The sequence below is a fragment of the Psammomys obesus genome, unplaced genomic scaffold, assembly GCF_907164565.1.
Source record: "Psammomys obesus unplaced genomic scaffold, mPsaObe1.curated_primary_1811, whole genome shotgun sequence".
Taxonomy (NCBI): domain Eukaryota; kingdom Metazoa; phylum Chordata; class Mammalia; order Rodentia; family Muridae; genus Psammomys; species Psammomys obesus.
This window is the reverse complement of record NW_026585742.1, coordinates 4,446,208-4,471,903: the sequence shown is the minus strand read 5'-3', so window position 1 is coordinate 4,471,903 and position 25,696 is coordinate 4,446,208. Positions and strand designations below refer to the sequence as shown.

Below are 25,696 nucleotides of genomic sequence, written 5' to 3'. Positions count from 1 at the left end.
CCATAGGTCACGCAGCAAACTCAATTTCAAAGCACTTCCCCACGGCTGAGGCTGAGGCTACTAACACAACAAGGAGTGCTCTTGTAGACTCTCTAATATAATTTCTGCACATGTAACATCTCTTCCAAAAGCCTTTGCTGGATCATTTTAATGGAGTAATTTGTCTGTTAAAATACTATTCTCCAACTTGCCTTCTGGAGACATTGCTTTTGTGCGTCTTGGGCATAAACAACATCTTATTCCAACACTGACCACTCACTATTCCTATTCAAAATGTCAAAGATTTTTAAAAACCCACACTAGGAAGGGAAAAAGCTGACAAGCTGTGCATTTTCATTCTAATGATAACTGAGATCTCTGAGAACTCAGGGTGTTAAATAAAGTCATACAGCTACCACATAACCAGCTCGTGGTCATACCCTAGGCAAGGAAGGGAAAAGAAAAAAGAAAACCTTCTTTGGGACAGGGACAACAGAGGAAAATGTTATTCAAACACCCTCTCAAGTCAGAAAACATTTCCCTATGCCCTGATTGTTCTGATGGGTCCTGGCAGGCTCCTTTATCCCACTAAAATGTTGCATACAAAGAGATGAATAAAATCTGGCTTGATTCGCTCTGGATGTAGTCTGGATGTCAGGATAGTGAGTGATACGGCAGAGTGAGCTGATCTCTTTACCACGAAAAACCTTCACTCCTACCTTTTTAGGATTTTCTTGGTGGCACTTGAGCTGAATTCTCTGAGTTATTTTGCCAGCTAAGGATAGTCTATTTTAGTTACACATGTTGAGATTAATTAGTTAGCCCTTAGGAGGTTTTGCCTCCAGCCTTCACCCTGTAAAGAAAAGTGTGAATGCACGGAGACTCTTAACTCACAGTAAGTGGCAGACTGCAGCCCTCACAGGGTAATTCGGCTCTTTCCTAAGCTTTGCTAATGGAGTAAATGCCCCACAAGGCAGTGTCCTTGCCTATCTTACACTAATTCCCATTTAACTTATTCTCCCACTTTCAGTGAAAATCTAAAAAAAAAATTAAATTAAAAAATAACCTTAATTTTAGAGGGTTGGGAATCAAACCTTTCGTGACACCAAATTGGCAATGAAAATTTGGAATGGGATGATACAAATATTGTCATTCTGCTGAAAACCAGCATAAGCCTTTCCCCAGATAATTCCAATAAGCACAGAGAAATTGCTCTAGACACAACCACTGGAATGGCAGAATCTACTACAAACTTGCAAAGCTAGCTAGACCGCTCTCAGCAAAGATCTGATCTGCTTTCAGAGTTTGGTGAGATGCAGGCGAAGTTATGGTCTTAAGCATAGATGTAAAGAGCAACACAAAGCACTGGAATTGTGATCATTTGATAAACATGTTGATGCCAATATATTTTTGCCTAAATGCAGTAAACTGACCAGTAAGTGATGCAAGTTGACAATGGGGGGGGGTCAAAGACTATCATGGGGGTACTGGTGGGGGGCAGCAGGGAGGCAGCTAATAATCACAATGCCTAGTGAATCCTGTGAATCTGAAATGTCAAAAAGAAAAAAAAAAAACAACTGTGATGTGTTTCTCTAAATTGTGTCTCTTTCCACATGTGTAAATGAACAGATGCAGATAGAGCTCAAAAGCATGGCATGGATGAATTTATCTCTTCCAACCCCTGTAACTTTGACCACGCTTCCCTCTTTGAGATGGTGCAGCGGCTGACTTTGGATCACAGACTTAATGATTCCTATTCTTGCCTGGCAAGTATATCCTTTGATCTACAGCAATTGCAACATGACATTTTTGAAAAACCAAATATCCCTCTACCTTCATGTCAGAGCTCTCCCTGCTCCCATGCAAAATCCCTTTAACAATTATAAACGTGTCTTTAATTTTCTGCGTGGCAATAGTTTTATTTACCTAAGAATCAATCTAAGTCGGAGGAAGTGTTCACGAGAGACATAGCCAATTCCCCAGCCACTCCATCTTAGCTTCCCCCTGTTCAGCTGTTACGTGAGAAATTTTCCTAAGAGGGCGGTTGAGCTTGGCACCTGCTCGTGATGAACTTATAAAAATTGCCTGATTGTCATAGAGTTTAAGGTACCCCACGCTTTCTATCCTATACCTGGTACTCCTAGCTCATTAAGGAATGCAATGTTTTTGTCACTTTTAAAGACTGAAGCAGTTGCTAATCCATTCCACTCCGGTAAGCCTAATGGATTCAGGTTTGTTTATTTGGGTGGCACTTTTCTCTCAGACTCAGAACCTTCTTCACCCTTGAAGAGAAAATTTTAAAGGTGTGGTAGACATAGAGAAGCTGAGTTACCCAGCAGGGCATTTACATTCCCTAAAATCCCGTTTTAAACCCTGAGTAAAATCAGTTCACTTTAAGGGCTACTGGTATATATTTATCCAATTTTTGAAAACACATTTTGGGTTTGCAGCTATCAAGGCCCAAACCATAACAAGACTCCGTTCATTTCTGTCTGCAGACTCTAAATTATGACTTTGTTTTTTAAATGTGAATATTGCTAATCCCACTTTATAGGCAGGAGAGAAGAAGGGGAAATGATCAAGTGATTTTATGCAGAGGGCAAATTCTCCTTGACTTCAAACATCAAAGTTAATATATTTATGTAACATTAATATTGTATAATTAGCTGACATTAGCATAAACTCTTATTCTGAATGATTATTTTAAATTCCCTTTTTTGGTGCTTGAAGATATAGTATGTTTTTTAAAGAGGTTAAAATCAGCTTAAAAATAGAAGTGAGATTCTGTGGGATCAGCTATTAATCTATGGCTCATAATGGCACATTATTTCATATTTAGAATCTCTTCATTGGAGACTCTTTGCCAAGTTGGAAAGGAATACCACATTGACTTAAAACAAACAAACAAACAAACAATAAACCTTACCTTGCATTGTAAGTCAAATTTTTTTTTCAAATAGATTCCCTACTATTATTTATTTTTAACTTCATTTATGAAAATCGTGAAGGTGCACATCAACATGACCAGCCCCTAATCAGTAGGAATTCTTCTCACTTGGTGAACACTTGGAGGTGCATTTTTTTTTTTAAGACTTTGCTCACATCCGTGTTTGAAAATCATTTTTACCATTCTGAAATTTACTGTGAAGGAGAATTAATAAATGTCCCCTAAAGTAAGCTAGGAAGGAAATGCTGGTGCCTGTTTCTCATTAATCACTATAGGCTTAAAATATAGTCCTGATTAAAAAAATAACAATTGTGAGTGCTCCAGAGGAGCTCCCTTTCCTGTTTATATACCTGAATCTATTAATTAAGGCCAGAATTTCAAAAAGTAACAGAAATTTAAAGGACCTTATCCCCTATCTTTATATATTCCATTTCCCTCATTATTACAGTCTTTTTTTTTTCAGTTGGTTTTGGAGACCGACCAGCAGGGATACATAAATTTTTCTGTGTCTTCGACTCAGTTCCTAATTGATATTTCTTCAACTCTTTTCAAAGCAGCTATTTTGGCATCTACAAAAGACTTGGTGTCATCTGAGTCGTAGAAAATATATTTTAATCTTTCACAGCAGTGTTGTCTCTAAGATTTAGCATTTGGGGTAGCAGATGGAGTGGCAAAGAAGTTGCCTATAGGGGCAGCCCACTGCCTCAACTACTCTCCCGCCCTCTGCAGTAACTTATAATTTGAAATAGGAAAGATGCCGTCTTTCGTTGGATGCATCTCTGAGCTGCGTGTTGTCAGTCGAAGATCCTGGATCCCTAATACATGATTAGAGCATTGCAAAGCCCTCCCTCCCAAACGCCTTTGGCCTCTCTCTCTTCCACCTCACTGTTCCCTCTCGTCCCTTCTATCCCAAGCAATAATATTAAAAAAAAAAAAAACTTTCAAGAGACCATCAAAGTAAAATGAAGTTTATATTTAAAAGAGCCCAAATTTCTAATTTAGAAACTACTGCCTAGATTGGTTAATTTCTTGCTTCAGATAGCATGGACATGAGACAATCTAATTTGGTTTTATACTCTACCTACATTGACCCTCAATGTCAAGTCACTAGGCTTTTCTATAGACCTGTCTTTTACATTACATAACAGTGGCAATGCTTTCTATCCATCATTTTGCTGAAATATTGTCAGAGACTCCATCTGGATTCTCTTTTATAGCAAAGTTTGGCTGGCCTGATGGTGAGCAAATAAATACAGGAAAACAAATAATTATGGGGGAGCAGGGGACGGGCAGAACTGTAAACCAGCTCATGAGAAACCCCTCTCTTTGTTCAATGAAATCTGATTCATCCTTGGAAAACTTACCCGCTCTAACTCTTTGAGGCACTGTGTTATTACCTTTATTTCAAGATGTACTGAAAAAAATCTTCCAAGGTGTAAAGATTTGCAAAGTTTAGTCTATATGTAAACCAGATTAAATTTTCCTTTCTGTCTGAGGATAGGGAGACTGAAGGGCCTGGAGTAGACAGAGCTGGGCTGAGTCTAGTGTGTATTGCAGCTTCTTAATTCAGATTCCCTTGCTGTGTTGAAAAACAAGATGTGCTTGTCCTCTCTACCTCAGACTTGATAGAAGGCTCAACTGAACGTTAGTTGTCAAGCACAATACCAACTCAAGGCATTTATATCACAAATTATCCTTCCCAGACTCTGCCCCAGCTTCACCCCTATTCTCCTCTAACATACATATTGGAACCCTGGTGATTCTCTTTTTCTGGAAACATAATGCTTGCTGATATAGCTCTAACAATTACATCAAAATCCCATGGCATTCCTGGACTCAGTTAATTTACCCACCTGCATGGCAGGGATGACAACATCTTCCAGGATGGTCTGCTGAGAGGGTTAAGACAGAGCATCCCTAGCGTGCTGGCATGGCAACTGGCACGCCATCAAAAGAGTTAAAACTGGCTGTCTTTCAGTGCCTTCTATAGCCACTCCTGATACTAGCAGCTCTTCAGAAAGCAACCTGTATTTAAAAGAAAGCCTTTCCTTTATTCTCCCTACAGGGCTGGTTCAGTCCTGGACAGGTATTTGTATTAGATGAATATTGTGCTCGAAATGGAGTTCGAGGATGTCATCGGCATCTCTGCTATCTTAGAGACTTGCTAGAACGAGCAGAAAATGGCGCCATGATTGACCCCACACTTCTTCACTACAGCTTTGCCTTCTGCGCATCCCATGTCCACGGAAACAGGTAAACATGAGTCTGAAGGTATTCCTAAATTCATAAGGGACTTCCAGTGTTTTGTGACTAGTTCTGTCTGAAAGATCAAACCAAAGTCACCATCTATACCTATTTACCCAGTGGTACACACATCCACAGAAAGGGGGTAAGGGCATGTGGGAGGGAGGGAGAATGAGAGGGAGAAAGGGAAAGAGAGACATGCTAACTTTCCTTTCATTAAGCAACTGTGAAGAAATAGCAACAGGCCTTCTAGGGGAGCCCTTGATTTAAATCAGTCTGGATACTAATCGTTGTTGGAGGGGGTGGTTCTTGGTTTTGCTTTTTTTTTTTTTTGTCTTCTTAATCAGTGACCTTAGTTGGTAATTAAATCCTCTAACCTACAGTTTTCTGGTCTATAAAATAGGAATGACAATATTCTCATGATGTTGAGAGGATACTTGTGAACACAAAGAACTCAACAAAAACAATGAGTTTGGGTCATAGGTGGCCCTGTGTTACTGAATATTCTTCTTTGATATACATATACATACATGTATATATGTATATGTATATATATATACATAATTTCAAACTACTTAAGATTGCTTAGCAATCTTTTTATTGACTATTGACTTTTTTGCACATGAGTCATTTTTTTCTTTGAGAATCTTAATGAATAAATAATGTTCATGAAAGAGAAAAAAAACCTCAACAAAATGTCCAAAACTTGGCAAGAAATTGGTTGGTATTTTGCCTGTGTTGGTACAGTCATTCATTTCAGGAATATTTGGTGTTGGTTTGCCTGAGGTCAGGCTCTGGTTCGCATTCTGTATACATGATGAAAAATAAAAACTAGCCACCAAACAAGGGAAGACACACTAAGAAAAGGAATTAAACTCTGGGTAGACCTCATTAAGGAACATGACTCAGATGGAGTGGCAGAATGGCAGGGGGGACCTCCCTGAGGAAATGATGCTTGCGCTGGGAACTGAAGCATGTGTAGGAGTTGAGTAGTTCCAGGCAAAAGGAACAGCATGTACTACTGTCCTGTGAATAAGGAAGCCAAGCACATTGCTAGAGCTGAAGCAAGATAGGTGAAGCTGGAAGCCAAGATGCCAGGAACACTTAGAACATAACCTCAGAGGTGGGAAGAACTTTGGCTATCACAATCTAACCAACCCCCTCAGTTTTTAGGTTCATAGACAAGATCAGAATGTCAAGTCTCCTGACTCTATACTAAGCATTCTATTTCTTTAGACCTTGCCCAGCTCCTGGAGGAAAAAAAAAACATGTCCTGAATAATGCAAAGAATCAAATAATTTAAGAACATTGCCATTTGGCTCTAGAGGCATGGAATAAATTTCCATGCTGCCACAGCCAGCTTACCATCTCAATGTATGTAGCCACACGTTAGTATAAAGAAAAGTCTACAATATTCCAAATCATCCCTGCAGACAGCCAGGGGAGGCAGCAGAAGACAGCTGGGTAGCTTTGGAAAACAAGCCTCAGATGAGCAAGTTGTCACTCTAGGGAAATCCACAGGAAAGAAGCCAGTCCAGGCTACCTGGCTTTGAAGCCAGGGTTGTACCAGCCTTCCTTATCTTTGCACACCACACACACAGCCCTGAAATATCTGTGGGATTTTTTTTTTCTGTGCTTTTCCTGTCTCCAGTATGGATAGACTTTTATGAAATGCGACTCCATCATTTAGAGCTAGATAACAATAACATTGTAGCTTTGAATATTTTAACAGACAACAAGATTGTCTTCACCTTCTATTGTATGGCTCCGTAGCCCAACACATGACCTTTTATTTGCATAAAAGATACTCATGAAGACTCTGATACCTGGGTTGGAACATGCATAATTCTGACTTTTATAAATATGTACACTTTGATGACTATCTGTTAGAGCCTCTTGGATTGAATTTTTTATAGAGGGAGAGAGAGAGAAGTTGCATTATATTCTCCGGGTTGTCACACTGTATTCTACATATGTTACTGAATAAGGAAGTGTTATAAAATAATGAAATGTTTTTGTAAACTCCCTGGTAAACATCATCATGAATTATGATACACATTGTCTGGGTTTCATATTGTAAGACTGCCACTTGATTCACAGTTAGGTTTATACATCTTGTCGTGGGAACAGTTTTGGATTTCTTATTTTCTTTTCAGTTCTGATTTTCCTTATGCGTTTTGCATCCTTTTTTTTTTTTTTTTTTTTTGCTTTTTATTTTAGTTTGAATGCGTTTGCTTTTGCTTTTTGATGCGTTCTTCTTTTTCTTTCTTTTTGTTTGCGCATGTGTATGTGCTCTTGATTCTCCTATGGCTGGCCACCCTCTGTGCATGCGTCATGTGACTACTCCCTCTAAAAAGTCAACAAATGCATGTGTATCTTAGTGAGCTGCTACCCAACACTGACTTTCACGGGGGCAAATCTCCACCTTCTCCTGAACCGGAGGCTAAAAAAGATTCACGGAGAGAATCAAAAAAAAGAAAAGAGTCTAAAGCCCACCCAAGTCAAGAGCAAAAAAGGTAAGAAGCCATGTTTACGATGGCTTGTGTTTTCAGCCCCTTTGTCCTGCCCTTGTCCCTGTATCCACGCCACCATACCCATGCTGCAAACAACAGACTTTAGGCATCCTTTAAACCTGCATCCTTTAAAGATTTTCAGAGGTGCAATTCTTCATAAAAGATCTTAGAAATGGATAAAACATGGTATATTGGGACTAAATATGAGTGCGGTATTTGTTTGTTTGTTTCTTTGTTTTCTAAACATGCTTGTATTGGAAAGACTAACGTAGCAATAAGCAGACAGAAGTATAAGTCAGATTTTTTTTTTCTGTCATCATATCTAATCAGTAGGTTGATGCCTTGATAAGATGGGTTAACATTAAATAGCCTATACATTTGTTATGGTTCTACTTTATTAGGCAAATCTTTCTAATTTCTCCAATAATATGTTAAGAGGAAACCCATCTGAAATAGTGAGCTCTGATAACACACAAAATAAAGCCCATCACTAAACCAATGGCTGTCAGTAGAGCAACTTACACAGCAAAGTCATCTTCAAGGCATGAAGTTCTGAGCTGTCCATCTTGTCCTGTTCTTGACCTTTAGCTATTCTCTCTTCTTTCGTTGGAAAAGTGATACCTTCTCCTTGAGCCTACGTACATTTACTCACTATTTCCAACTTTTTTCTTATGTACTTCTTCTTCTCCTTGCCTGCAATTCTGGACAGACATGTCCAAGTTACACAAAGGCCAAGCAAGGATCGTGTACGCTTCAGAGTTCACTTATCTGCTGACCATTTCTAAGCCTTATAGAAAGATCAAAGGGCCATGGGAACATTTGCTTTCTAGAGAACGTAGCAACCTGTGCATCTTAATATACAGAGCTAATAGAGAGCATAAAGGAAAACCATGGTACCATCTGGTCACTCACCTCCCTCCTGGCAGTAAATAAGGCTGAAGGTGAGGCAGAGCTCCTGTTTGTCTTTGCTCTGGTGTCCATGTCTACCTCCAAGAAAACAGCAACTTGCAGTCAGAATCAAAATGCAGGAAGAGTCACCATGGCAGCTGTCCAGAGTGCTGCTTTTGGACCTCTCAGAATCAGCATACAGTAGTACCTGTTGAAAGGCAGCTCCCGCTGGACTGGAGCCTATTTTCTGGCATATAAAGAACTACCCAATGGGATCTTTCCTGTGTGTTTGACAGGATTAAGGATGGTGAGTTTTTCCCTCCTAAAGATTTTTATCAAGGTCTGGAGGTTTTTGTGCTTGGCATGAGTATATTATTAAATACCCAGTAATTCTGAGGCTCAAAAAACAGTAGCATCAAGGTCAAGGAGTCTTATTTTAAATCAAGTGATGGGATAATATGCATCTTTTTTCCCCCTTGGATTTGTCGTTGCTTACTTTACATGGACTCTATGTCTAAATATAACTTGTGCTGATCCACAGAAGCAGTAGTTTTCATATTCTGGTGTGCATATTAAGTCACATGGAAGAGTCTGACAAAATAGAGAGCATTTGGCCCAACCCCCAAATACTCCAGCAGTTCTTACATGGAACCAGGAATCTCTGCATCCAATACACTTCTGCCCATGATTCTAGCTTCAGAGCACATATAGTCAAGATCATGGCTGCTGGATTACTATACTTTTCAACCACTTGTGGCAAGGAAATGGAAATAATTCTGATTCTTGAACCCTCTTTACAACCGAAAATTCTCTGGAGAATTCTTACATGAACCTTTAAATTTTAATAATGAGATAATTAAGCACGATGAATAAAAGAACTCAAGTGATTCTAATACAGATCAAACTTTTAGGCTAATTTAATCAATATTAGTTTGGGCCAACTCTTTAGAACTAAACCCATTTTCTCAAAAGAGAGAGCAAACTAAAAGAAAATGTGAGAGTGTTCAGCTGGTTGCATTTGGCGACCACAAAATCCACAGATGCAAATTGCTATATCGTCTCATTTTTAAATCAGCTCCTAAGGTTGCAGTACTTAATTTTCACCATAATATTTTTAGTATTCTTTCTAGATGACATTTAGATTAGCATCACTTTGGTCAGTGTCCCACAGTGACAAGGCAATCAAACAGCTCCGATGATTGCAAGTTGCGTCAATGTTCCTTGGATCCCTTTATTATTGAGATTGGAAATTTTTCTCATTTACATTATTATTTAACATTTCTTGAATGCCACTGCTGCTTTTCACATATGGCCTGCATAGAAAGTACATTGTATCAGCAATTAAAAATTCCATAATGCCAACCGCCTCAATCCACAGCTCGCTGCATAGATTAATGAGTCTGCAGGCAGCTGTAAGAGGGCATGGATTCTAAAACATCTCTGAAAATGAGTCCAAAGATCTTCTGGGGAGATGTATTTAAATTAAGGTTCTGTTCATCCTCACAGCTCATGTATATCCTGTGGGTTTAGATTTGAACTGACTCTTCTGCATTCACCCAGCGGGATCCCTGTATTCTCTCCCACTGACTACAACAGTTGTCTTATTTCTGGTGTCCTTGACTCAGTGAGTGTCACGTGGTGGTGATTTTAATGTATTGTTTGTTTGGTGAATGCTTGCCTAGCATGAGTTGCATGTTTTTTTTTTTCTTCTTTCAACCCTATCTCTACCTCTGTACAAACACACACACACACACACACACACACACACACACACACACACATGTTTAGTATATTTTAATTGTACCCCTCCCCCAAAAAACAAAATCTACATAAGTATGTATAGGCATGCCTTACAGAGAGCCCTGAGCACAGTGTTTTATGAAGCATACAAGTATGCGTGGGGCCTAATAGTGACCTATATTCTTGACTATATGATACACACAGAACTAGTACATTTATGAACATGAACATTTCCCTGGTTTACATCTAGCTCTGTGCAGGTGTTGGCTTTGTGCATGGATGAAGCATCACTAAGTTCTAAACAGCCAGATTTACCTAACAGGAAGTATTCATAAGAGGGAGATGGTAAATTCCAAACAAGTTTCAAATAAAGTAAGCGTCCCATTCTCTTTAGACTTGTGGACTTCATTTAAACCATGTGAGTGTCTTCCTGAAGAAAGCTTGCTTCCACAGGAACAGCATGAAATCTGTGCCATTGGTAGCTCTTACCTAAAATTCCACAGTGTATCCTCACCCTGGGGAAAACCTTTTGTACATAACTGTCTGCAGATGTCACATGCTTTGAACATGGATGTGATTTAAAAAAAAATTCTGTTGTGACCACTCTAAACTCTAACTTAAGTCTCCAATGTCAAATCCATAGCTTCTCAGCGTTCATCTCAAAATAAAAGAACATATTTCTTCTTCTCTTGTTCCTCCAAGAGAAGAATCTATGATGTTCTGATTTAGGGAACTTGTCCCTTTCTTGGTAAAATTAATACTCTTCTATATTTTGTGTTATTTTTTCGATCCTTGTTGGATTCTTTGTTCATTCAGCACCCACATCAGACATGAGCCACTCTGACTGTCGCCTACATTCTGGTTGCATCCACATTCCACTGTCCAGTGGGGGAAACTTTTCAACCACTCCTATGCTTACAATAGGTCAAATGGAGCTTCAATGTGGTAGAGTCCTAACTTCAGATTTAGATAAACTGCAAACAAGTCAGAAAAGACATCCCTGGAATATTTGCCCTCTCCAAGTCTCTTTTTGAAATTTTCTGTTAGCCAACCCAAGAAGCTAAAACACCCACTTGTAACAGTGCTGAAACTACTTTTTTTTTCTTTCGGTTTGACCATTTGTGACACAAACACTTTGATATATTTGTTTTAGCAGTGTGTCTGAGCCCCAGGCCATCAGGGCATAATTAGAAAAGGGCATGAGCTGGAAGGAAAGGAGAGGCAAGGGGTAAGGCTGGCTTTCATAATGAAGCAGTGGCTATGGGATATGAGAGTCCTAATTACAAATTATAATTAACCTAGGTTTATAGAAGCCATTAGCAGAGCAAGCAAGGGAACGGGGGTGTCTCTTTTTAGTGGCTGGTGTTTTGGTGCTCTCTTGAATTTATATCTATTAACTGTCCAAAAGAAACAAAGAAAAATATTCCACACTCAAATCAAATTCAGAGAAAGCACTCTAAAAAAATGTAAGGATGAATAGTGGCCAGATATTTTGAAAATTATATATATATATATATATATATATATATATATATATATATAGAGAGAGAGAGAGAGAGAGAGAGAGAGAGAGAGAGAGAAAGGAGAGAGAGAGAGAGAGAGAGAAATTATCTGAATATCTGATGTAATTGTCCTGTCTAAGAAGCATTGCAAGGAATACCTAACACATCCTGTCCTGCTCTGGCCCTTTAAATGCTCGTGTTTCTAGGCTGGAACAATTTAGTAGCAAGTAAGATTCAGTTATCATGCTTGTTTAAGGACATTTTCATGGATCCATAATGCGGTCTGCAGGCATGCATCCATTTGGAGAGAGAGAATATATCGTGTTTACAGTGCCTGCACCAGCATATGTGGACATTTGCATTTGGAGATGAAAGTATATTCCCTCTTCAGCTGGAGCTTTAGCCCTTGTTGGTACTGATTGGAGGCTGAAAGCTGGTTGTATGCAGAGCTGGGGACCAGACGCGTTTTCCTCTTCTGGTGATTTCATGTGTTTTATATGTTTTACACCTGGATTTGGCACTTAATCACCAAATAGATGCACTATGGGAAGACATTAATCATTATATGCTTTGAATTAATACTTTATCCTGACTTTCTTGAAAAGGCATCTTACCTTTTAAAAGGTTTCACAACCCAGATTTCAACATGATGTTAGAGCCATGCCCTGGAGATAATTAAATGCTAAGAATCTGAGTACTTGCCTGGGTGTGTGCTGACAATTTAACTACTAGAGAGGTCAGGGGGTTCCTGACACAAAATGAGGGCTTTGACTGTACTGCTCTGGTTCTTTCCAGCATCAACACTGGTTTTGCACTTGAAACCCAGTACATAATAATACTGAATTAATTCTCCGACAGTTATTAACTAATCATCTTTAGCTTGGAAATGCTGTGGCAAGGGGAAACTGTTTACATCACTGATAACTCAAAGGATGAGTACTGGGTTTGATAGCTTTCATTTGATTAAAAAAACTGAAAATGGGAAAAAGAGAAAGATGCAGTTCTGGATGTATTATTATTTGTGACATGGCTCGAGATGGGAGATTGTGAGGAGAGTGAAGGTGACAGAACTGGCGCTAACCACGGTGACAAGAACTTGAAGAGCAGCCGACGTGACATCTTTCCTATCATGCTGCCGAGAATGTCAGCTTTGTGAAGGACAGTGAGAAAATGGTTTGCCGAAAACTTGAAAGGTGGATTCCAGAGATGCCAGCCATGTCAGATGCGATATAGTCTGCTGCCGCTGCTGAGGCCCACTTCTGCCTCCAGTGATGGCCTATAGGTTGGAGAGCTTCCGGTCTTCGGCAAGGCTCCAAAAATGACTACACTTGACCTGCATATTGTCTCCAGTTCCTAGGATCATGATATACAAGAAGTGAGGTTAGCCAGTGTGCAGTTAGGTGGAACCAGAGGCTTGAGGCTGCTTATCTTTGTGTGTGTGTGTGTGTGTGTGTGTGTGTGTTTGCATGCAAGTGTGTGTACATGTGTGTGTTCCTAAAGAATCATCTAGAGGCTATGAGCTTCTATTTAAACCAGAGATGTGAGGAAGGAAGACATGTGTCCTATGTGGACTTATGTTACATGAGTATCAAGCAAACTGTGAAGTAGAGAATACAAAGAGAGGAAAAGGAATCAAAGAAGCTAGAGAAGAGTATGAAGCAGGTCAGAGTCCTGGTTCTGCATTTGAATGACCTGCATGCTTTCAAAATTCCCATCCAAGTCTCCCCTGCAGAAAGACCAACTCACAGCTGTCAGAAGGATGTATAAAGCCAACGTTACTGGCCTGTAAAAACAATATGGTCAAAACCCATCTGCTGAGATGAGCACATCCCACCTGCTTCCTCTCAACTTGCCTTGCTCAGTTGCTGTTGAAATTTCAAAGAGAGGATCCGGGTGGCCGAGCTGCAGAGTCCAGCTGAGATGCACACTGGCTGAGAGATGTAGAAGGCTTTCAAGGAAGCCTTCAGTGTTAATAGTAGGCCAGTAGGTCCACCTGTGTCCAGGGCAGTTAGCAGGGCGGTGGGCACCTAAGAATCCAGAACATGGTAAGTGGGGATGTACAGTCATGCACAAGAAAAAGGGACGTCCAGTTCCCTGGACATGCATTCCGCGTGAAGACACAGCCCAGCCTGGGACCTTTAAATTAAATGCTTAAAATTCTGTCCTTTTCTCTTCTTCTTTGTGATTCACAAAGTGTTAAATATTGAGAAATTAAAAAGCCACCAAGCTGTTTTATGAAAATTAAAGAACACTCCCCATGTTTCCAGGATGGGGAGGGCAGAGAACCTTGGATCAAAAGCATCCTGACAAGGGCTCGGTAAAATGGCTCAGCCTATGAAGCATGCTATGAAAACAAACCTGGGCCAGCACTGAGCAAGTGAAGACACAAAGATTCCCTAGGACTTGCTGGTTGGCCAACCAGTCCAGCTAAACTGACAAATTCCAGGCTCAGGGAGAAGTTCTGTCTCAAAGGATAAAGTGGGCAACACTGAAGATGATCCCCAACTAGCATCCATCATCAACATACCAAAAGCCATGCACCAAAACAAAGCATACTTTCACACTGGAAGAGCCTCCACTGAGGTTCGGTGTTTGTGTTGGCTTAGACAGACAGACAGAGAGACAGACAGACAGATAGATAGATGGATAGATAGAATGAACAGTGGTTCTTAGCATCTGATTTCCAAACCAGTGGTACCACAGAACCCATTAAAAAAGTATGTATTTTCAGAGCCTATCCCAAACCTACCAATTCAAGCATTCTGGATGGAGCCACATGATCTAGGTCGCCAGAAGGCCTCCAGGCGATGAGAGCCATGATCAGGTTTGAGAACCATAGCCTGCTAAAAGCATATTGCTTCTATAAAAACAGCTCTCTGGCCAGTAATATGATATAACGGACCAAAGTGCTCACTTCACAAACCTGACAGCCTGAGTTCAATTCCAAGAACCCACAGTGGAAGGACAGAACTGACTCTCCAAAGGTATCTTCTATGGGAGAGTGCCAACCTCTGATGTTATGAACAATACACTGCTAAGCTTGCAGACAGGAGTCTGACAGAGTTGTCCTCTGAGAGGCTTTACCCATCAGTGCCTCAAAACAGATCCTGAGACTCACAGCCAAACATTGGGCAATGAGCAGGGATTTTTGGGGAAAAGGAGGAGGAAAGAGAAAAGGACCTGGAGTGACAGGAGCACCATAAGAAGACCAACAGAGCCAACTAATCAGGGCCCAGAAAGGCTTGCTGAGACCGAAGCATCAACCAAGGACCATGCACAAACTGGACCTAGGCCCCCAACAAAGATGTAGCAGATGGAAGGCTTAGGCTTCATGTGGGTCCTCTAGTAAGGGAAGTGGGGACAGCATCAGACTCGGACTCACTTGCTAGCTTTTGATCACTTCCCGCTGGAAGAACTGCCTTGCCAGGCCACAGGCTCAGTGCTGAAGCAACTTGATAAGCTGGGGTGGATGGGAAAGGGAGCTCCCCTTTTCTGAGGACTAGGCAAGGGAGGCGGGGGGAGCGAGGAGGAGAGGAGGATGGGTGAAACTGGAGGGGAAGAGAAGAGTGATGGGGCTACAACCAGAATGTAAAGTGAATAAAAAATAAATAAATTTTAAAAAATAGTTGTCTTCTGACCCTCACATGCACACCATAGCACATGCATGCCTGTTTTCTCTCACACACATGTACATACACACATACACACACACACACATACGCAATAACAGAAAAATAAAAATACTTTATAAGAGAAGTCAGCATTCCCCTAAAATATTTGTCGCAGATTGTTCTCTGAGCACTCCACCTGTGCAGTCATTACTGGTGAACTGAGAAAGTAAATGGAGAAGAAAATGGTGTTTGAAAGAATTTTATGAAGTAATTATTTGACATCAAATTAACGTGGCTTCTTAACTAATGCTAAGCGTGTGGTCTTTCACAAGCTGAGTGGCAGCGGATCTCTCACCAAATTTGCCAAATACCATTCTTGTTACCAATACCCTAAGAATACAAATCTGGCAGTTAAAAAAAGGTTTGGATTTGCTGTCAAGACCATGCCTTATCTTATCACCTGACTTTGCAGGTAAACTCTCAAGGAGAACTTTTCAGACTTAATGAGGTTCATTTGTTTTATTTAAGTTAAAAGTGAAGCTATTCACACTAGCATACAGTGAGTAAGAAGCGAATTAAAGCAACAATATCAATAAATGTTTACTTGGTTTCAATAGTGAAGTTAACGGTGTTCCCAGTTCTCAGGGAGAGGCCACCAGGCAGGAAGTAGGAGCCCTCTGGTTTCCGTAATGTGCCTCACCAGAACAGTAGGCAGGAAGCAAAGCACAACTGACATTTGTGATAGCGCCCTTCAATGTCGGAATTAGCTAAGAAAGTGAAACACATCTAATCATTCAGGTTTTTATCATCTGAAACACAAACAAAAATGCGAGTCTGAGAAACCTTCTTGGGCAAGGGTTGAGTGTCTTGATTCCCAGAGAGGCTCACCTCAGAATCAAGGGCATATAGCTGGAGATGTACCTCGGTGGTAGGCTGTTTGCCAAGCGTGCGTGAGGCCCTGTTCAGTCCTCAGCACCACCAAAAAGATATAAGTAAATAAGTCACTAAAGGTGGTGGCAAATGCCCATGTTGTTGTCTGTGAGCTGTAAGCCTCTCTGTTAATTGTCCATTAAATTTAACAACACTGATTTTTCTCTGTGTTAATTTCCCTCTAAAAGTGAAATGGTTTGAATGGTTCCCATTTCCTCCAATCAAATATATGAATGTACATGCCAATCACATGTGTTTTGTACTTTAGTGAGTTGGTTTTGGTGTAAACAAAATTCAACAGCCAGACTGAAGAAAATTAAAACTTGTAATGGAAACAACATGAGACATGATCAAAGACAGCCTAACAGGCATTCTGTGGAGGCTGGGGCTGGAATAAGGACCCAAGTTTTGTCCTCCAGAACCTGTATTTAAAAATCTGGTGCAGCAATGGGCACCTGCACCCCCAGCACTGGGCAATCAGAGACAGAGGTGTTTTGCTGACCAGCCAGCAAGCTTTAGGATCAGTGAGAAAGCCTATCTAAAAGATTAACGTGAACAGCAATTAAGAAAGATACCTGATGTTGATCTCTGACCTCCATGTACATGCATGTGCACAGGCACTCACTCGCTCACACACACACACAAACACACACACACACACACACACACACACACACACACACACACACACAGTGATGTTAACTTCTTCAAATCTTCTAAGAATTAGTGACCAGACAGAAACAGCTGGAATAATCAACCTGTGAGTCATTTCACTGTTTCACAGGAATGACATACATCCCTGCAAATAGTCATTGAGTGATAACCCAAACCATCTTCCCCTTGAGAATACTCCTCTGCAGAGCAGGGCTTCTGGGGTCACATCTGTCATTGTGCTTGCTGCTTCTTAAATGGACAGTTTCCTCCTGGTAGAGATTTGATTTGGTGGTGTCGGCATGTGAGGTTCCCGTCACTTCATAACGTGTCTTCTTTCAGGCCTGATGGGATCGGAACTGTGACTGTTGAAGAAAAAGAACGCTTTGAGGAAATCAAAGAAAGACTCCGAGTTCTGCTGGAAAATCAGATTACACATTTTAGGTAAGAATCTGTGGTTTGGGAACCTACTGGGATGAGAAAGAAGATGCACAAAAAGCCTTCATTTCCCCCAAAGCTGTAAGCATCTCAGAAACACATAGGATCACTAAAGCAAAAATAGCTTAAAAAAAAAAAAGTGCCAACCAATTGGATATGGCTCTGGTTAGCTCCCAGACTTTGACTTTGCATTCTTTGTTTGTTGGGTGTTTGTTTTGAGGCAGAGTCTCACATAACCCAAGCTGACCTCAAATTCTCTATTTAGCCAAAAGTTATCTTGAAGTCTTAATATTTCTGCCTCCAGAGCTGGGATTATAGAAGTATGCCAACACATGGTTTCATGCTATGCTGGGAATTGAACTCAGGTCTTTAGCAATGGTAGGAAAAGCATTCTATTAACTGAGATATATTCCCAGCCCCAGATTTCAAACTCACAAGTGCATTTCAGTTGCTTTAAGAACAAAGCTTTCCTTGAATGATCTGGCTGATGATGTTGTATAAAAGGTTGAAGATTCTTCAAGGTTCTTAGATAAAACAGTTTTTAAAATTTGGGTCATACTGAATGAGAGCAAAATTAATGGTGTTCATAAGAAATTTTCCTTTTGCCGCTCCTACTAGTTGTGCAAAGGACAATAGAAACTCAGCTCGGTCGAGGCTTGGGTGGAAACTGGATGGTCAGCAGCCAATTGTGCCCTTGACTTTCACACTACGCAATCCACATCTCCGCAGTAAAGCATGTGGCACATTTTTAATACAGTAATGTTGGCTTCACACGTAGACCCTGAGGCGGTAACCTCAAGCCTCAATTGTTCTTCTAATAGTTTCCATACACCAGCTATAGGATTGGAGGCTAGAGAGATACTGACCTTTTTTATCTATGAGCCCCCGGGTAAGTTAAGTGTAATCTCAGGGTAAACAATGAGCAAATGAGGTTGAGAGAGAGAAAGAACAGAATATGGCCCCAGCCACCCACTGCAGCCCATCCTGCTCTCTATACTGCTGAGAAGTATTTTGAAGGGCTCTTGTCCCCAAAAGCCATTGATGGCGCCTGTAGCAGTACCTGATATGTTTCTATCTGTGCCATGGAAATTCTCCTTTTTATGAAGTGAGATTTTGATGAAAGTCCCTTAACTGACCATACATTATAGGAAAAATGTATCATCAGTAGAGGAGGAGATCAAGTAACAGTGAAAAGAATCCCAAGCAAGTTAGGCAGAGTCAGGAATTTATCCCGAATGCATTCCAGTTTTGTGCTTCCACCCTTTAGGGATCGAATGAAGTGTGTTTGCATTCCAGCTGGTTTTTAACTCCTTGTTTTCCACGCTGTGCCCTTTAATAACACACACATGAGGTCGTGTTTTTGTTAGCTGGTGTTTTCCATCACAATGGAAATCCAAACTGAGCTCTGTGTCACCACTCTCAGTGTTCTGTTCTGCTGCAGACATTTGCAGAGTCCCTCTTCAGTCATTATTCACACATATACATACATACATTATATATACACATACATGGTGTGAACTAGAATTAGCATAACACAGTGTGACAAAATAAAAAGCATTTTCCATTCCTCAGTACAAGTTGCTATAGGAATCAAATTGCAGCCTGTTTCCTGCTCAAATGTAATGGTGTGGGCAACCTAAAGATCTGTGTGTCTTTTTTTAGGTATTGCTTTCCGTTTGGTCGACCTGAAGGTGCTTTGAAAGCTACACTTTCACTGCTGGAACGGGTAAGAATGAATGTGGGACATATAAGGGACACGAAAATGATAGCAATCAAACTTTACAGTTGGATGACCCAGTTGATAGTTTTCAAAGGTTTGTTTACCATTCATGAAATACCAGAATAAAAGTGAGGAAACTGCCACAATTCCAGAAGTTTTATTTTCAGATTCCCAACTAGTTCTACTGAAGAGACTCTCTGAGCTTTTCACTGATGCCTGCACAAGTTGGCCACCCCAGCTATTCTGGGGGTTTCTTGCTACCCATAGTTTTCGCATTAGTCAGCAGTAAGGATTTTATACCTGAAGTCTTTGAAAAGCAGAAATGTGTAACACGTCGATTTGGAACTTAATAGTCCCCTTTCCTTCTACCTGAAGGTTTTGATGAAAGATATTGTCACTCCAGTGCCACAAGAGGAGGTCAAAACTGTCATCCGCAAATGCCTAGAGCAGGCTGCTCTGGTCAACTACTCACGCCTGTCCGAGTATGCCAAAATTGAAGGTAAGGTTTCTGTCTTCCACTAGTTTTGAATTTAAGTTTTGGTATGCCTCCCTAGAAAATTTCATCTCTTTTCTTGATGGACACCAGAAGACAGTGGTCCATCTGACTACATTCAGCTAAACATACTTAAAATGTGGAAAACACCCTGGCTGTGGCCAAAAAAATAGATGTAAGGCAGGACATAGGCTTAAGAGACAGCTTTAGAGGGAACCAACATTGAAAAAGGGATGGTTACGTAATTATTAAGGTCCTTCTGAGTATTTGTGCTGCCTTGAATAATTTCTCTGGGACTGATGTTTGCCATGAAAGAGTTGGATCATGCTGTTCCCTTCTTGAAGTAGAGAGAAAGGAAGCAATTGCTGTCTACTGCAGATTTACAGTACTGGAAGTAAAACAACAGTTAAAGAAGGCAACCTTTCAGGTTCTACTTAACTCTTTCTTATGCCTTGGACGTCTCTTGTCTTTAGGGAACATCGGTGGCAGGGTAGTATGGAGTCACCTCCAGGGGCTCTAGGTTGGCTCCGAACTTCATTCTTTCATGTTACTAGCGATGTAGGAGTGTATTGTTACCGCCATCTCAAATTTTAGGAAGCAGTCATTGATGACTACATAGTTAAGAGGCACTTTGAATAAATTCAACTCAAGAGTCTGTGGTTCTTTGGGACCTAGTCACTCTCAAAGGCATTAATCACTTTTCATTGTTACCCCCGTTGGCTGCTATAGGGTGATTTGAAAACCACACCCAACCTGACCAGTGGTGTAAGTGTATATACATGTGGAAGTTCTGTGTGCAAGACTTGATGTGTCCACACTCTAAACCTGATGTTCTCTCACACACGAAACACATGGCACCTGAAGAAAGCAAGCAAAGGCACACTGTCCACCTCAGGACGTCAGGCAGGGGAACAGCTGACAGCACACACACGCCATCATGTATACTGCCAATGTCTTGTTTCCTTAGAAAATTAGCTGACAATCATGTCAAATTCCCAGTGTTCTGTACATTACATGTCTTCCTCCCTCTCTCAATTTTGTCTGTGTGACAATGCAAATTGTGTACCAGTGGTAATGAGTTCATTGTTATGCATCCAGGGACAAACACTTAAGAATTGGGCACTAGAAGGGTGTTTATCAACTCTTGACTTGGTAATGAGTGACAAAAATAGAGGAACAAGAAGATCAATGGTTAAAGGGCTTTATTAGCAAATAATTGTTCCAGCATTCCCAGCCCAGGACATAATGATTGGTTGGATTGGGTAAAGTCAACCATGTATCTACTGATCCTAAAGGCAGAGATGGGATGGAATCAGAAAATGAAATGTTCAGTTTCCACAAATGCTGCCTCATACATAGGTCTTGGTCCAGCTATTACTAGTCTTTTGGTAAGATCTCCTCTCTTCTTTCAGATAAATAATTAAAAAAAAAAAACTTTGCGATCTGTAAGTAAAAATGCATTCATTTCTGCAGTAGATCAGCTGGTCTGTAGTCTCCTTCTGTGCCTCAATTCTTCTCAGTTGTGTTAATTATCTTTTGCACTGTGACTTTTAGGTCTGGGGATTCTTTGAAGAAACCAATCTTTTTATTCCAACTCTCTTTTCAGAGAAGTACCTCATTCCACACTACTTGCTCTCTTCTGCTTTTCTCCTTCCTTGTCCGTGATTGGCTCAGCCACTTTTTGACACAACCTCTGCAAAAGTGGCTGAGACACCAATTTCAAAGCATGCTGGGATTGTTAATTCAGACAACCCCACATTCTCTGGCTGCATGTGTCAGGTTTTCTTCCATGAACATAGTCTACTGTAGGCTGGGATATTGCAGCTTCAAAGATATTACTACCAGACAGCTTTCTTTGAACAAGGCTCAGGTCCTACACTCTAGAGAGAAATCCTCCATTTTTTTTTCTTTTTATGCTTGAGCCTCTCTGAGCATTATCAGCTTATCTGTCTAAGAATTTTGGAAAGAAGTTGTAGTAATATTGCTGGAGACTATGTTTATGAAGAAATACCTCAAGAGCCTTAGATACTAAAGTCTGAAATCCTTAGTATCTTGGAGCCGTAAATAATGAAATTCTGTTGCCCTTTACCCATGATGTTTTTGGTCATTGTATTCTTGCCAACGACTCTAAAGAGACGTATAAAATCATGGTCACAATCTCTCTCGTGGCTCATGGCATGCTGAATGGTTAATCCAGTAGTTCCCAAATTTCAAAACTCCTTTTTCTTTTATCCTGTGTTTATCCCAAAATACTCTGTGGCTATTTTCCCTTGAGCTAATGTAACGTTTTCCTCTAACCTATGACCTTTAACCTCTTTACCTCTGACCTAAGCCTCTTGCATGCCCAAATCCTCTTTTATAGGGAAAAAGAGAGAAATGTATGAGCATCCTGTCTTCTGCTTGGCCTCCCAAGTGATGGATTTAACCATTCGTGAGTACCTACCACCTCCTCACCATGCTGTCTTCACTCTTTCTGTTTCCATTATTTCAAGAAATCCAGATCCAAACCAACTCACTCTCCTTGCTTCAAGTTTTTTAGCATTGGCTTGTCTGTTGGTTCTGTCTGTGAAACCCAGTGTGAGAAGTCCAGTCACTTTGTATCAGCCTAAAACAGGTTAGACAATTAAGCCATTTGTTTGTGATAAACTCAGATTTGTCTGTAAGTTTTTTCAGTTATTCTGTCTGTGACCTGAATGCATTTTTACTTTGCTTGTGTGTAACCCTAATTTGCAAAGCACTTGTCACTGGTACACAATCTAAAGGTAGCAGCTAAGCTGGGGAGCAATGTACTAGGTGTCAGAAAAGGACATTTGAGGCAAAGCCATGCCTTCTTTATTCGTGTTTAAGATGTCAAAATATGATGGGTATGAGATTATGCATGGTGGTCCTACTCAGGAAAAGCTAGATCTTCTATGCTTCCTATCTAGTCTCTCTCAAGCTGGGAAGTTTTCCTCCTTCTCTCTGGAGGGTTTTACTTGCCCTTGTCCTCAAAGCTCTGGCTAGAACATATGACTTAATTGTCATTTGAAGAATTCATGTATGTTTCATAGCTTGATTTCACCTTAAACTTAATTTACTAATTTTCTATTTGTGCAGCATTTTCCACATCTATGAAGGAGCCCTTTTTTGCTGGCCCCCAAACTTTGGGGCAGTGGAAAGCCAAGGGCAAGCTCTTCTGTCCTATATCATGTATCACGCATAAGTGGGGGGCATTTTGGTCCACTTGCTCATTAATCTTGCATATGTGTTCTTGTTTTTCTTTCTCTTCTCTCCTCGTTGTGCTCTCTCTTTCAAATAGAGAATCAAAAGGACGCAGGTGAACCGATTGTATATGCCTTATCAATTACCAGGATTGTTGAGTTACAGTTTTCTTTTTTTCTGTTTTTGTTAAGTAGCTCCTTAAAGTATGTGCTCCCGGAAAGCAGTGCGGAGTCACAGTGATACTTAAGGAGTTAATTTGTGCTGTCTAACTGCATCTTATGCCCACTCACTGTTGGCCTTCAGAGAGCGGCATTTCCATAAAGGTGTAAGTTTGAAGGAACCAAGTTCTGGTTTGCTGCAGAACTTCCTTCATCCTTGGTTTCAGGGTCTAGTGATTTGGCCTTGTGTGTGTATGGTGTTACGTTTTGTATTTTTAAGGACACTGAACCAAATGAATCTTCCCTTTCATTTTTTTTCTGTTTCTCCGCCCTATGGAGAAGTTTGTGTTCTTTGATGAGTGTTTATCGGTCAAGAGGAAGCAGTGGTGTCCATTTTGTGCTTGTGTGTTCTGTGATGGATGGCGTGACTAAGCAGGACCTGCAGTGAGAGAGTTCTCTGGCTTTGGAAATTTTCTTGTTTCTTCTTGTTTCGTCTCAACACTTATGAGCCTATTTAGAAAAGAGCCCAAACATGAAATATTAATGAATGTATACTATTGATCCGTGTCTTTAAGAGGGAAAAGATTCCATGAAGAATTCTCATTTAATCCCACATAAACTTTGAACATGTTTCAAAACAATTCAGTTTTTAATGTGTGGCAAAAACCAGGTTAGCAATAAATATTTCAAGACTCAAAACTATGCTCAAGACATATGTGTCCCCCACATATGTCATTCACTCATTCCTTCATCTATTCATCCATTAGGCAAGTGCTCGGAGATACCCTATCTTGCAGCAAGTACAGGGTGAAAAGTCAGGAACTATCCAAATGAGAGGGCAACATCTTCTGTCTTCATGGAGCACTGATGCCTATGTGGAAACTTCACACTCAACACATTACAATCCCCGCTGGTTTATGTGTTGGAGGGATGTGACATTGTTAGAAAACCTCAGACACATTCAAGAGATCAGGTTTCTATTGCATATGGAATCAGTTTATGGAAACTGGAGATTGGGAAGTTATCCCACACAGAGCAAAATATACAAATGTGTAAAACTATACAGCTGATAAAAATAACGTTCTTATATAAAATGCTTATGCCGTGGACTCCAAAAGCTAGGTGTGGTTTTGCATGCGTTTAACATATTTAATCTTCAAAACCCTTTTGCAGCTACTCCCATTTTACAGAAGAACAAATAAAGCTTCAAGAAACACAAATGATGAACAAAAGCATAGTCCTGGAAGCACATACAGAGACCACGTGCCTACCTACCCTAATTCAACATGGCTATAAAACAGTGTCAGATTGAGTGACAAAACATGCAGGGCACGAATTCTATGACCTTTACATGCCATAAAAGACAGCAAGCTGGCTGGGAATGGTGGCACATACCTGTAACCCTAGCAGTCAGAAAGTGAAGGGGACAGTGCAACCTAGGATGTAGTGAGTTTAAGACAGGCCACAGCTTTGTAGCAATACCCTGTCTTTAAAAAGAAAAAGTATGACTATGTCTCCTGGCCCAAAGTTCCTTCCTCAGGAATCTTTGTAACTTTTGTATTTGTATAGAATTTTCAAAGGATAATTCCACATATCTTACCTCTACAGGTGACAGCCACTGAAAGTTCCTTAAGCAGAAATAAAGCTTCTCTTCAGGAAAAAAATATATTAGCAGTGATGTAAGGAAAATCTGAAATCCAGGAATGGAGAAAAATTGAACTTAAAATGTAATGTTGAAGCAAAGATGAATGTGAACCTGGGGATATTTGAGCCCTCTTCTAAGCAAATTAGATCTCAAATTCTTCTTTCCTGGCCTTTAAATATTCTAATATCCTGCATTATTCCCCTACCTTTCAGTTTCCTTAGGAAAAAGAAGAGCAAAGAATAGCATAGCATAGCATAGCATAGCATAGCATAGCATAGCATAGCATAGCATAGCATAGCATTGATAGATGGTAAATACATAGATGATTGATCAATAGATAGATAGATGAAATATAGATACATAGATTAGATAGATAGATAGTTAATAGATGATAGATAGATAGATAGATAGATAGATAGATAGATAGATAGATAGATAGATAGACAGACAGATGATAAATAGATGGGGTAAGATGCTAGGACTAAAATACAGAGTGCACTTATTCAAAGCATGCTTTGAGCATCTACAAAGACTCTACCTCTGCCTTCTGGTGGGCTTTATGCTTTCTATCTTGTTATATCATTGGAAGTTAAAAGTTCAGCTTAATTACAGTATCATAAGAAATATAAAGATTCAAAAGACTGCAAAAGTCTATGAAAGATAAACTGTGATCCTACAAAAAGAATTGTATTATTATAAATACATTTCCGTTAAACTGTCACATGTTTTAAACCAAGCAAGCACTGGAGAATTTGATAGTATCATTGCTGTTGTGCCTCCACTGTTAACCAAAACCATGTATGATTTTCTAAGCATTATAGTGATTCCACCAGACTTTTAAATAAAACTTTTTTCCTTTAAATGTATCAAGGAATTGTAAAACTTGCACAGATAATATTTTAGATGGGTGATTGATAGATGATAGATAAATAGATATGATCAAAAGAGAGAAAGAGAGAGAAAGAAGGAAAGGAAGGAAGGAAGGAGGGAAGGAAGGAAGGAAGGAAGGAAGGAAGGAAGGAAGGAAGGAAGGAAG

The 25,696-nt window shown here is 40.2% G+C and overlaps 1 protein-coding gene across 3 annotated transcripts in view; it reads left to right on the top strand.

Moving 5' to 3' along the window:
• Cadps (calcium dependent secretion activator) overlaps positions 1-25,696 on the top strand; it is a 444,339-nt gene that overhangs the window by 310,717 nt on the left and 107,926 nt on the right. For 2 of the 3 annotated variants that reach the window (XM_055599062.1, XM_055599061.1), the window contains exons 12-17: positions 1,609-1,745; positions 4,992-5,179; positions 17,348-17,449; positions 19,106-19,169; positions 19,539-19,662; positions 22,019-22,087. In XM_055599062.1, coding sequence (XP_055455037.1) covers positions 1,609-1,745; positions 4,992-5,179; positions 17,348-17,449; positions 19,106-19,169; positions 19,539-19,662; positions 22,019-22,087 — 684 coding nt within the window. Of the gene's footprint in view, positions 1-1,608; positions 1,746-4,991; positions 5,180-17,347; positions 17,450-19,105; positions 19,170-19,538; positions 19,663-22,018; positions 22,088-22,954; positions 22,973-25,696 lie in introns of all 3 variants that reach the window. The other variant, XM_055599060.1, reaches the window with a different exon arrangement.